Source organism: Gavialis gangeticus, unplaced genomic scaffold, assembly GCF_001723915.1.
Source record: "Gavialis gangeticus isolate Ggan-Ray unplaced genomic scaffold, GavGan_comp1, whole genome shotgun sequence".
In the NCBI taxonomy this organism is placed as follows: Eukaryota; Metazoa; Chordata; order Crocodylia; family Gavialidae; genus Gavialis; species Gavialis gangeticus.
The window spans coordinates 5,635,311-5,647,881 of NW_017729016.1; the positions used below are offsets into that span (position 1 = coordinate 5,635,311).

Here is a 12,571-nt window from a genome sequence, read left to right on the forward strand (position 1 = left end):
TTCCTGGGGGGGGGGGGTTGGGGAGGATGGGGGAATAGGGTCCCTTCTGCGATGAACGTGCAATAAGCCGGCCTCGTCCAGCAGCGCGCTGCACCCTCCACGCTGATCTTGGCCTGTGTTCCCATCCCCTTCCCTAGCCGAGCTCCAGACTCTCCCTAGCATCGTTGCCAGACCTGTTGGGGTCGAGCTCAGCCCTGCCTTCATCTTGCCCCCCTTCTGCCGTCTGCTCCCGCTGGAGACGAGGCCAGCAGTTCTTGCTGCGCCGTGACGTCCTGCGTCAACGGTGGATTAGGACCGTGCACAGCTGAACACGTCGCTGGGCAGAGGCTGGCCAGCAGATTGTGCTTTACCCGTCGTTCAGGTCTTTCTTGCTGTCTTGAACGCACATGCACAGAAAGCAGAGGGGCTGGGAAACCGCTTAACATAAGCTTGCCCTCAAATCAGCTCTGGTTTAATCTGGGGGAACTGCCCCACACGCCTTGGCACTCGCCTGCCTGCTCTGATGCTGGGGAAGGGGCATTAAAGCACGGGCTTGTGACAGCATCGTGGGCAAAGGCACTTGGCAGTGAAGGGGGCTCGGTGGGCTTTTAACTAACAAAAGAGCTGTAATGGCAGCTGGAGAAACCATGTCTGCGGCTCCTCCATCTGCGATTGTGCAAGCTGTGTTCTCCAGTCCCCACTCCGTTATTAATAATTCAGGTCACCCACCTGCATTGAAATCAAGCTGAGCTACCTTCCTCCCTGTCCGCACAATGCGGGGCCAGTGCAGCGACTGGCTTCGAGGCCCGTCACTGGGCACGGAGAGCTGAGCAGAGAGCCCAGGGCTCTGCCCCCTCCCTTTTTGCAGCCGGTGCATGCCCCTCTGGGGCAGCGGAGGGGCAGGGAGGAGCAGGCAGCCGAGCTGCCTCTGACGCCCTGCACAGCTAGTCCATCTTGGAGTAACCCAGTGCTCAGTGCTGCTGGGCGCTCTGGAGCTCAGTCCTCTGGTCCCATGTGTCTCCCCAGAGCTGCCATCCTTGTCCCTCAGGCCCCAAGCATTGTCCCTCCTCGTCTGCATGCATGCATGCGCCCCTTCTGCATTGCCGACACGTTCGGCAGCTGCTTAGCATTTGTACGGCGGAGAGACGTCAAGCTGTCTTGGGTAGTTCTCTCTCGGGTCCTAAGAAAGGGGCTGAGCTCCTGTTACCTGCTTCCTCTTGGTTCCTTTGGGTTTGGAAGGCCTGCATGTGCACGCACGCATGTGTATGCATATGCTTGTGCAAGGTGTGTGTGTGCATGCATGAGCTTGTGCACACACATTGTGCTGCTGGCTCAGTTTGCAGCTGGAAGTTACTTTTTCTTCCGAACGCCTCTCGAGGGAAGGTGGATTTATCATGTCCTCATATAGGAGATGTGGTGACGGCGCAAGCTAATCGCAGCCCATCTGTGACGTCGGTAGCATGGCGCTCTATTCTCACCTGGGCTGCGTGCTATTTTCTCCTCAGCGGGTGCTACGCAGTGGGCGCTCTGGATGGCACTGTGGAGGCTGCAGAGGATGCAATGCCACGGTCAGTGCCATGAGCCAGGCGCTCTCCCGAGCAGCCAATTTGGGCCTCCGGAGTGCAGTCGGCACCATCAGTGCTATTGACACTCATTTGCACCTTCTGTCTGTCTCAGCTGGGAGGCCAATGGGGGACGAATTCCCCTCCCGCCCTGGGAGCAGGCTTGGGATGGAAGACAAGTACAGGGAGCATGTGTGTAAACGTGCCCATGCCGCACGCTTTGGAGACTAGCAGCACAATGCACGTGCCTGAGGGAGGAGAGGGGGAGCTGAACAGAACGAGACACGTTTGTGGAGCCGGATGCTGCGAATCGAAGGGCACCTCTGAAACGTTGTCCTTCCTCCTGGGTTTTGCTGACCTCGCACAGAAGCAAGGGGACTTCCAGCTGCCCGCTCCTGCTGAGCCCCTGCAGCCCGTGTGCTAGCAGGAGTGAAAGGCCTGGTGGTCCCGTCCCCTGCCCCCTCCTCTGAGCCAGCAAGACGAGAGGCCGATGGTCTCTGTGTTAATGGGATACCTGGATGAGCTCCTTGCTCGCACTCCAGTGGCCTCATGCTTGCTCCGGGGAGAGTTGTGCCAGCCTGCCGGCTCCCATGCCACACCACGGCTCTCCTCCCCGCATCTCCCACAGATGCTAACCCCAATGGCAACACGTCTGCAATGCACGAAGGCACGTAAGGACCCGCCGTCGACTGACCGGTGCTTTCCAGCCATCTCCCCACACATGCCCCGTCCCCTCAGATGCTGAAGGCTCTGGAGCTGGAGCTTGCACGGTGTCGCGGCAGGGTACAGAGATGGAGGGATGATGCAGAGGAGGCTGCTCTTGTGTGCGAGGGGACTGGCTCCGAAGCCCAGCTAGCAGTGCTGATCCCTGCTATGCCCCCTTTGGCCAGTGCCAGCCCTCCAAAAGGGAGCGGGGCATGCAGGGCCAAAGCACCGGCACTGCTGGCCTCATGGTTGAGACGGAGCCAGGTCATCCGTGCAGGAGGACAGCCCTGCCTTGGCCCAGCTGGGCAGGGCACTGGTGCGGCATCATCATGCCCGCTTGTCCGTCCCGTCCCGGTGCACTGTGGAGCCAGCTCCTGATGCTTTAACTGCTCCCAGAGCTTTCTCCCTCCCTGCCCCCAAAAAGGCTGCCTCCCTTTCAGCTGCAGGCCAGGCTCCTATTTATACCAGCCCCCGGGGCTGTGAATCATTCCTGTCCCTTGTTGCGATAGCTGCCGCAAGGGTATTTATAAACTGTGATCAGCCTCCCCGGTGCCGCCTGTATAAATTTAGTGCGTTTGCTGGCTCCTGGACCCTGTCCTCCACGGCTGCATGTTTGAAAGAGCCCAGGGCACCTGGTCTCGGGCTCCTCGGACACTAAGGCAGGATCCCATTGGGGCAGGAGAGCAACTTGGTTTCCGAACAAGATAAGCAGCAGGCGCTCGGCCTCTTCTTCAGCCGGTCTGAGCGAGGCGAGTCGTTTCCCTACGCCGTGAGGTTGCTTTAATCAGTGCTTTATTCATATGCATGTAAATGTCAAAGGCTGGAAAAGCCCTTTTCAGTTTTCCTCGACTCCAGTGGGAAGACGGACGCACCAGCATTGGCATCCTTTTGCAAGCAAACACCGCGAGCATCGATGTCAGATGATCATCGCCTCGCTGGGCCAGCTACGTTATCCGGATGCCCAACTCCAGACCCCTGGAGCAAATTTTATTCTCCCAGCTCAGTCCAGGCGTGCGCTCAAAGGAGGCAGAGAAAGCACTTCAGAGATGTCCTTAAGGCCGGCTTGAAAAAAATGCAATATCTACATCAATGCAGGGGAGACTATTGCCCTGGACAGCCCCAAATGGAGGAAGAGTCCGCTGCAAGGATCTCTCTACTCTGAAACCTCGCGATGGCAGCAGGGGATGGAAAAGCAGGAGCAGCAAGAACCCAGAGCCACCCGCCCTGCGTGGAAACGCATGCCCGAGCTGCAACAGAGCCTGTTGATCTTGGATCGGTCTTGTCAGCCATCTGCGGACCCTTGGATAAGATGATGACAGAAGGCAGTCATCCTTGACTGCAAGGGATTGCCGAAAAAGAAGTGTCAACGGGGAAAGGTGTCTGGTCGGGGGAATGCGACCAACTGGACAGAACTGGGGGTGCAAAGCTGCACGGAAAAGGCTCCAGCCCCCAAAACGTTGCACCTTGTGATCGTTGTGATGAGCCTAATTAGCTTCCTGGGGGCAGAACAAGCAGGTGCGTCCCGTAGGGCTGTGCATGGAGCTGGTCTGCCCCAGACAGTGGTGTGCATGTGCATGTGCATGTGCGTGTGTGACTGTTTTTGGGTGGCTCTTGCCAAGGTTCTCCAGCTACTAGAGACAAAGGGGAGTGTGTGACACCTTGATGCCAACAGCTGGGGAAGTACGTCAGCAAACACGAGAGTAGAGTCTCCTTAAATCCCAGAGAAGCAGAAGAAAGGAAAAAAATAGTACTTTATGCTGTTCATTGTCACATATCTGTCTCCAAATCACAGAATCATACAAAATTTGGGTCGGCAGGGAGTTCAGGAGGTCACATCTAGTCCACCCCCCTGCTCAAAGCAGGACCAGCCCCAACTACATCATCCCAGCTAGGGCTTTGTCAAGCCGGGTCTTCAACACCTCCAAGGATGGAGAGTCCACCACCTCTCTGGGTAACCTGCTCCAGTGCTTCACCACCCTCCTCGTGAGAGAGTTTTTCCTAATATCCAGCCTCAACTTCCCTTGCTGCAGCCCGAGCCCATTGCTCCTTGTCCTGTCATCTGCCCCCACTGAGACCAGTCCAGCTCCATCCTCTTTGCAGCTCCCCTGCAGGGAGGCGGAGGCTGCTATTCAGTCCCCCTCAGTCTTCTCTTCTCCAGATGCTGCAAGAGACTCTCTAACCCCCATCATGGGAAAGGGAGAGAAAAGTGGGGCCTGGCATAAAAACAAGGCCTCAGGAGAAGCAGCAAAGGGCGGGGGTGCGAGTGCTGAGACAAAGCAATGAATTTTTGCAGCCGTGCTCCTGAAGAAACAAGCGCAGAAGCCCCGTCCCTGCTGGCGCTTGTGAGCTGTGTGCTATGTGCTCTGCCAGGGACGACTGTTGGGGAGAAACTCGCCCTGTTCTGGTTGTTGGCAGATGCTGGCCAGACTCCAGGCCTCCGGGCTCCCGCCTGTGAAGGAAGGGGATGGTTGTGAAGCCAACCTGCATTGTGCATGGTGCTCTGACGGCTCTGAGCCCAGGGGTCCTTGGAGCAACGCTCCACGCTGTAGGCCTTGCTCTTTCCCTGACTCCGAAGGTGTGTGTGGCCATTCTCAGGGCAGTTTAAAACGCTCATGTGTGTGATGCCATCTCTCCCATCTAATGGAAAATGACAAGCCAGCAGCTCCTGGTATGCTGGCAGAGCTGTGGGTCCCCTGGGCTCCGTGGACCGGGTGACGTGAGCTGCTGTGGCCCGGGACGGCGATCTGCTCTCCAAAACCCCAGCGCACCATCCCCTCGGAGTCTTCCATGACACCGCAGCCGCTTTGCTCCGTCTTTCGCAAGCTGGCTAGCGCATGTCCCAGGGCTCTTAGCCGCAGCTCGGGATGCTGGAGTGATTTGTGCTGTCAGGACTTCTGGGTTCTGGTCCCCTGTTTGATTGCGCCGATCCAGGAAGGGGCCGAGGTCCGGGATCCATTGTATCTTCCTTTCTGAGTTCTGCGCTGTGTCCGGACACAGCAAGGCATCTTGTGGCCTTGCAGAGGGCTGGAGCCACATCGCGTGACCAGGAGCGGGTTGTTGGCATGGTGGAGTTGGCCAGCTGCTTGTACACCTCCTCGGAAAGAGCAGCCAGCCTGGGGAGGTTTCCCCAAGGAAGCTGGCCGGTGTGAATATGGGAGCTGGCCTCTGCCCTGGGACATCGCCGTGTTCCCCGTCCTCTCCAGACTTGCAGGGAGCATTGCATTGTGGCTGGGGACTTTTCAACACCCCTGCACCGTGGCTGCTGCTCATCTGATGGGTCTAGCAGGGAGATGAATGGTCTTCCCAGCTCCCTGCCTTGGCTTTCAGTCTCCAGGCTGGGCTGAGTTTGGTTTCATCTGCCCTGTGAGTCCTCCCTGTCGCATCTCAGCTCAGGGGACCCAGAAGGTATTGCCCCCCACCAGCCCCAGGGAACCCCAAAAATTCCCTCTTGATTTTTTTTTTTTTTTTTCCTGTGCTGAGGTCCATGTGAATGGGAGGAGAAGGAGAAAGCAGCTTTGTTTGTACGTGTGATGCACAGGTACACACATGCCGGTGATTAGAAATCAGGTAGCAATCGCGCCAGGGGAGGTATGGGCAGAAAATGTGCAAGTGGGCAGTCATTAGGGGAACGCTGTGAGTTGACTCCCAACTTGTTGTAGAGATGCAGCCTGCAGCTGAGTGATTTCTCTCTCCCAGGTGTGTCACCTCAATTAAAGAGAGAAAGGTAAGCAAGTACAATTGCTCATCATTAGCATCCTCAGGGTGGTTAGGGCCGGGCTTGCAGGCAGGGAGAACGAGGATATGGTGACAGGTGCTTGTGATGTTCTGGATGGATCCACTCCTTTCAAGCAAGCTGCTTTGAGTCCATGGGAGCCAGTTTTTGCTGTATCCTTCCTGAATGGCATGGGGGTATTTCAGGAGAGTCTTGGCTTATTGATAATCCCACTTGGTCTAACTATTTATATAAAGTCTTGGAGATTTGTGGGAGAGCATCCTTGAGTGGGACAAAATAAGGAGAACAGCTTGATGGTGACACGATTCTCCTTTATGGCATGTCGTGTCTCTGATCTGGAGATGGGACCGGTCAGTCCCTGCTCGAGACGGGGCATGGCTTGCAAACTGAAATGCGGGGATGTCACGGCACCGGAGGTCTGCTCCCATTATAAGCTGTTGCTGGATATTGTGAATGTTAATCACGGCACCTTCGAAGCAGCTGAGCCGAGGTGTCGTGCCTTGAAGGCTTCCCGGTGAAATGTCAGCAGTTGATTCCAGTGGGGAGCGGGGTTTGGGGAGAAGTGTAGCACTCAATTATGCTTGCCGTTGCCAGAGCGCTTCACCTTCTTGTTGCATTTGGAGAGCTGACATTAAGTCAGGATATTACATGACAGTGAAACCTTTCACAGTTTGGAGGAAGATGATTTCATTACTAGCCGTATGTTCCAGCCCGGATTCAGGTTGAAAGTGCCAAGCAAGGGAATTGGGTTTATGGAGAATGTCTAAATCGTGGTCGTAACAATGATGCCTCCTTGCATCTTCAGAGCAGCATGCAAACAGAAGCTCAGGGAAGATGGCTTTCACCCTCCACAACCAGATGAGCAAACTCTGGCCCGGTTGGCAAGTGAAGTGTGGACTGGGCCAGGGTTGTGGCTTGAACCCGTGTGTCCCCAGGGATGAGAGGGGCATGCTCTGAGCCCACTCTGCAGAGGCTGAAGGGAATGGCTCTGTGTGACCCACTGAAGAACTGGCCCTGATACTCTCCTCCATCCACGTCTTGCAGCAGCTGGTCCTGATTCCTACTTGGAGTAACACACCAGCCCAGCTGCCCCCTGCACACTGTCTCCTTTTTTCCCCTTAGACCACACACCCATAGCAGAGATGCACAAGGGGCTGTTAAGAGTCAGCAGCCCAAATTTCTACCTTTCAAAGAATGCATGAAAACAGCAGCCCAGGGGGCTTCTGCAAGGATCTCTTGAGCCTGGAGAGACCCGGGGGGTTGTTAATAAATAAGGCCTCACATGGTGACGAACCCAGGGAGACAGCTGTTTGTGATGGGAAAGGGGGAATTCTGCATGGGGATCTCATGTGGACCCCCAGGAAGCAAATTTTGGAGGGAACCCTGCTGTGCCAGAGATGCAGGGATGGGTCTGAGGGATGGGCAGAATGAAGGTGCGTGGGTCCAAGTGAAACTGGAGCATTGCTGGTTCGCCAAGTGAGAGCCGGCAATTCCTGGCAGCTTGCAGGCCACCCCGCGTGCGGCCCAGACACGCAGCGTGGTTCCACTCCATTGACCCCAGCACAAAAAATACGCGGCCTTAATAAAGAACAACACTTCATCTCGCCGCAGCTGCTGAACTGCTGGCGAGAAGCGAGAGTTTTTGAAATGAATGTTTGATAAGGGACCGAGCCAGTGAAATGAAGTTGGCGGCAGGAGGCACAAAGCAAATGGATCATTAAGACGCTGGAGGGGATGTACCATATGCCTCCCCAGGGCAAGGGGCAGGTATCTCAGTCACCGGCTGACCCGGGTGTTACCAGCATCTCTCTCCTGTTTGGCAGCGAGGGCTGATGGGCTCATGAGAGCCTGAGAGAGTTGGTGCAAAGTGAGGTCACTTTATTAGTAAATGGGCACCTAGGTTGTCGTGGGCCAGCAGGGCATACTCCCGTGCTGAGCCACCCATCTCACTACACCCTACCACCAACCAGGCTCCAAGTGTCTCCCTGGGGTGCTTCACGTCCAGCTGATCCCCTTCCTGGAGCACACCTGCAAGCCTGGGGTCATCGCTGCCACCACTCAGGCGTCTCGGTCTGTCTGCAGCCCTGTGCCCCCTGGGATACACAGGCCTTGTAGACCTTAAGGGTGCTTGACCCATTGCAAGACCTTGGGATATTTCCCATGGCCTGGAGCAGAAATAGTAGCCTTCCTTAGTCAGCCAGACATGAAGGCATACCTCTTATCCCTCTCCCAATGAATCCACCACACTAGGTACAGTGGAGAACTTCAATATTGGTTACAGAGAGGAGGCTCGGGGGAGGATTCAGGATAGGAAGGAATCATAGAATAACCTTGAAGCAATCAGTGTGGCTAGGTAGCTGTTGATTATGCATCTGCTGTACTGCAAGGTATACATCTGGATAGGTTTCAAGTAGGTTTCTCACAAGTATCATCCAGAGGCTGGTTGAGCTTTCCTCTGGAGGCAGCAGTTCAATGTGTGTCCAGTTTCAAGAGAGAGAGGGAGAGATCCCCCTCTCTCCCTCTGGTCAGTTGTTCCCATGCTGTCCAAAATGGTTCTCCCCCTCCCCTCCTGGGCAGTTTGAGCTTATATAGCCCTTTTGGCATTACCATCCTGAATCAATCCTGGCCAGATGTTGTTGGATGCTAGCCAATCGATTTGAAATGCATCACTGGTTACCTGGAAGAGTGACAGGAGCGCCTGCCCCCATGCCATGAGGTCACTGCTAACTCAATAGGGGGGTAGACCTCCCACACCTGGTTACCTGTAACTTCTCCCATCTGCAGAAGCAAGTTCCCCATCCCCCAGGAATGTTTCCAGCCTGGGTCATAATTCGGTGCTAAATGAAACAGATGAAGGGGGAGGGCTGCCTGCCCACCACAGCGACCACGGCAACGCTCTTCCTGTTGCAGACCCACCCCTAACAGGATGGGTGTCTGGGTGGCCCCATGCCTCCATTTGATGCCTGCTGGTTTTGGGTCTCGCCCCCTGCTCCCGCACTCGGTCCCCTGCCCAGGTCCCCTGAAACCCGTGTGGTGCATGCGGCTGCACCAGGACATAGATGGTCCCGAAGTGGGCCAGCTCCTGGCGTCCTCGCCACCTGCTGGGCGCTGTTTTTTAACTCCAAAACCCTTTCTGAGTCGGGCGCTGAAGCTTTCTGCTGGGTCCAGCTACTCCAGGGGTGCTTTGTGCTGGCAGGGTTTAAGATTTGCTGGTACAATGCTGGTAGAGGTCAGGCCAGGAGAGGGAGGTTGATGGGGGTCCTCCCTACACCACCCCTGTAGCATGCAGCCTGTCCCCGTGGCCATCAGGAATCACAGGGCCTTGCTAACGAGCAATCCTGTTGGGCCCAGCTGAGGCTCTCTTCTCATCCTTGTGCAGTGAGTGTATGCTGAGGGGCTCCAGCCAGGTTTTCCCCCAGTGCTAGCTAACATGTGCTCTGTATAGCTTGGTCTGAGAAGCGTGCTGGGGCGGTGCGGTAGCTCATTGCCCCAGTAAACAGGGGCCCCAAGAGCATCCTCAGTCTTCATCGTCCAGCTCCGTGCAACCTGGCACACAGGAGCAGGGTGGTACGAGGGGGCAAGTCTGAAGGCAGAGAGCTCACAGGAAGAGCTTGTTCGTGGTCCCTCTCTCATCCTCCCTCTCTTCTCTCTTCCAGAATAAAGTCCTGAACGTGGATGGTGTGAAAGTGAAGCTGCAGGTAAGCACTCCCCAGGCCTCTGCTCAGTCCCTTGAATGTGGGGGGCCAGCATGGGCGGTGCTGGGGGACACAGGGAGCTTAGCGGGACCCCTCATTTGAAGTTGGCTGCTTAGCTGCCAATGGGCGATGAAGTGGCTGCTACCAGGGGCCTGATTCAGACCCGTTCCTAATGCTGTGTGTACTTGGAGTCAGCCCCGGTGTCAGCTGTTGGTGCAGTTGCCCTGGGGAAGGGGGTGAAACCCTAACCCTAAAACCAAGTCCCCCTGGTCTGGATCAGTGTCTTCCTTGCTTCTACTCAGGTCCCTGGGGAACTGGCTGTGTTCCCCGACCTCTGCACCGGCAGCTCAGTCCTGACACTCGTGCTCTCCTCCCTTGCCCGTTGGGACGTGACACTCTGCAAGCGCATCCCTGCATTACAACCTGATCGAGTCAATTAGTGGGTCCTCACCCATCCATCTGGCACAGGGGGGTTCAATGAGGCACGCACCATGCCGTGCACTCTTTATCGGACCCAGTCGTGTCAGCATGTGGCCATGCCGGGACTGGCGAGGTGCCTCGTTGGCCTCGATGGTGCTTGTCACTTTCTTTCTGGGATGATCCCTGTGAACATCCCCCCCTTTGCCACAAATGAGCTGCTCAGCTGGCAGATGGTTGTTAAAATGAAATGCGAGTGCGGCTGTCTCGGGGAACCCGCCTGACACTTGATTTTGTATTGATTTCCTGGAAGACTCTGGTCAGGCTGGCAGTCCTCGCCTCGCCTTTCTGAAGGCTGAGCTGTTTCCATTCCTGTGCTGCCCAGCCCCTACTCGTTTCCTCCAGTGCATCTCGTTGATGCTGATGCTTGCCTGGCTGGGCAGCATCCCCTGGGCACGGCCACGCAGGCTGTCCCAGGGAGCTGGCGATGGGGCATTAAGCACTTTATGCTTCCTTGGTGGCAACTAAGTGAGCCACTGCCTGCCCTCAGCAAGCCAGGGGCAGCAGGCTCCGTGCCCAGTGGGTCTGAGGGAGTACAGCTATTTACAGCCCCCGTCACTGCTCATATAGAGCAGGGGGGGAGACTGCAGCTCCCATATAAACCCACAGCCTTGCTCTGGGATGTCCCTGTAACTCTGAGCTGAGCCGTTTGCAAGGGGAGCTTTACTGCGCCAGGGTCCCTGCGTGGCTGGTGCACGTTGGGGCATGTCTGACGGGCTCTCCTGTGCTTGCCCTTTCCAGATCTGGGACACAGCTGGGCAAGAGCGGTTTCGCAGCGTCACCCACGCCTACTACCGAGATGCCCACGGTAAGAGCAGCTCCGTGGTGCTAGAGGGATGTGTGCCCTGCACAAGGGGCTGCAAAAGGCTCCAGGATCCCGACCCTGGACAAAGCTGGGTGCTCACTCACCCATTGCTGGCTGGTTTGGAGGCTGGTGTGCTATGGTCACCTCCTGTCCTGCATCCCTGCATCACGGTGTGGGGTCGGAGCCCAGATACAAGCTCCCCAGGGGCGGTCAGGCTTCATCCTCTGAAGTCATGTGCAAAGGCAGGGAGGAAGCCCTTTAGCCCCCAGCTTTGCAGCGAGGCGGGAGGCTGTGGGCCCTTCAAGACCCGCTCCGTGGAGCCCCGGGGCTGAACTCTGCTGTGCCCACTACTCCCAGGGGAGCAAGGTGGGTGGGACCTGGGAGGGCTTTGTGACTCGGCACGTGGCCCTGGGAGCCGATACCTGCCATGTCTCTAGCAGCGCCCGAGGCCAGCGCTCCTTCCTGGGTCTGCTCCCCAGCTCGTTGCCATGGGAACAGCTGCTTCGCAGGTTTTAAAAAATAAAAAATATATAGGCGTTTCTTGTGCATTGTTGAGTCTGGGTCTCCGTAGCATAGTTTCATAGCATCAGCCTGGCTCTCCAGCACCTCTGTCCCCCGCGTCTCCCTCCATCCACTCTGCATCTCATGGCAACCGGTGCAGAGCCGGCTCTTTCCATGAGATGTCTCCCACGACCGGGAGCCTTACTGGGGGTGCCGGAGCCCTCTGCACCCCCGTGCTGCCCCTCCTGCCCATGCCCAGCACCGGGAAGCACTGATCGCAGCCTCGCTGCATGCATACAGAGGGAAGGCAGCCCTACCCCTGGGGAGCTGCAATGAGGAGCCAGGGGTGGGTTATGGAAAGAGGAGATCTGGACCCTTGCTTAAATGGACCTGCGGCCTCAGGAGTGTCCTGCGAGCTTTGGCTGGGCCGTAGGGAACGAAGCCCCTCTGGCAGACACGGCAGGCTGCACAAGCTGCAAGCCTGCTGGCCCCCCTGACTCGGTCGGTTGCTTCTGCCCTTGAAAATTTGTCTGTCCACGTGCCGTGAGCTGAGAGCCCGTGGCCACATGCATGTGCCCCGGTGCGGGCCCGGGCTATGGGGCACGAAGGACCAGCACGGGGCTGGGGGGGCCTCCTGCGTGTCTGGCTGGGCTGAGCTGTGCTCCCCGGTGTCTTTGGATGCAAGGAGACCTCCTAGGCCAAGGGTTAGTGAGGACTTAGTTAGGGAGCTTCTGGAGGGGCTGGACATGAATTCAAGTCAGCCGGTCCGGATGATCTCCACCCTAGAGTTCTAAAGGAACTGGCCGAGGTCATTGCAAGTCCCTTGGCACAGCTTTATGAGCACTCGTGGTGCACTGGAGAGGTGCCAGAGGACTGGAAGAGGGCCACCGTGGTTCCAATCTTCAAAAAAGGGAGGAAGGAGGACCCAGGAAACTATAGGCCAGTTAGTCTTACCTCAATCCTAGGCAAGCTGTTTGAGAAAATAATTCTGGCACACATCCAGGAGGGGCCAGCAGGGGACTGCATGCTTAGGGGCAATTAGCACGGGTTCATCAGTGGCAGGTCCTGTCAGACCAACCTGGTGGCTTTTTATGATCAGATCACCAGATCATTA

The 12,571-nt window shown here is 56.8% G+C and overlaps 1 protein-coding gene across 1 annotated transcript in view; it reads left to right on the plus strand.

Annotated features, from left to right (window-relative positions):
- RAB26 (RAB26, member RAS oncogene family) overlaps positions 1–12,571 on the plus strand; it is a 104,151-nt gene that overhangs the window by 79,262 nt on the left and 12,318 nt on the right. The window contains exons 2-3 of the mRNA XM_019512745.1: positions 9,636–9,677; positions 10,893–10,959. Coding sequence (XP_019368290.1) covers positions 9,636–9,677; positions 10,893–10,959 — 109 coding nt within the window. The remainder of the gene's footprint in view (positions 1–9,635; positions 9,678–10,892; positions 10,960–12,571) is intronic.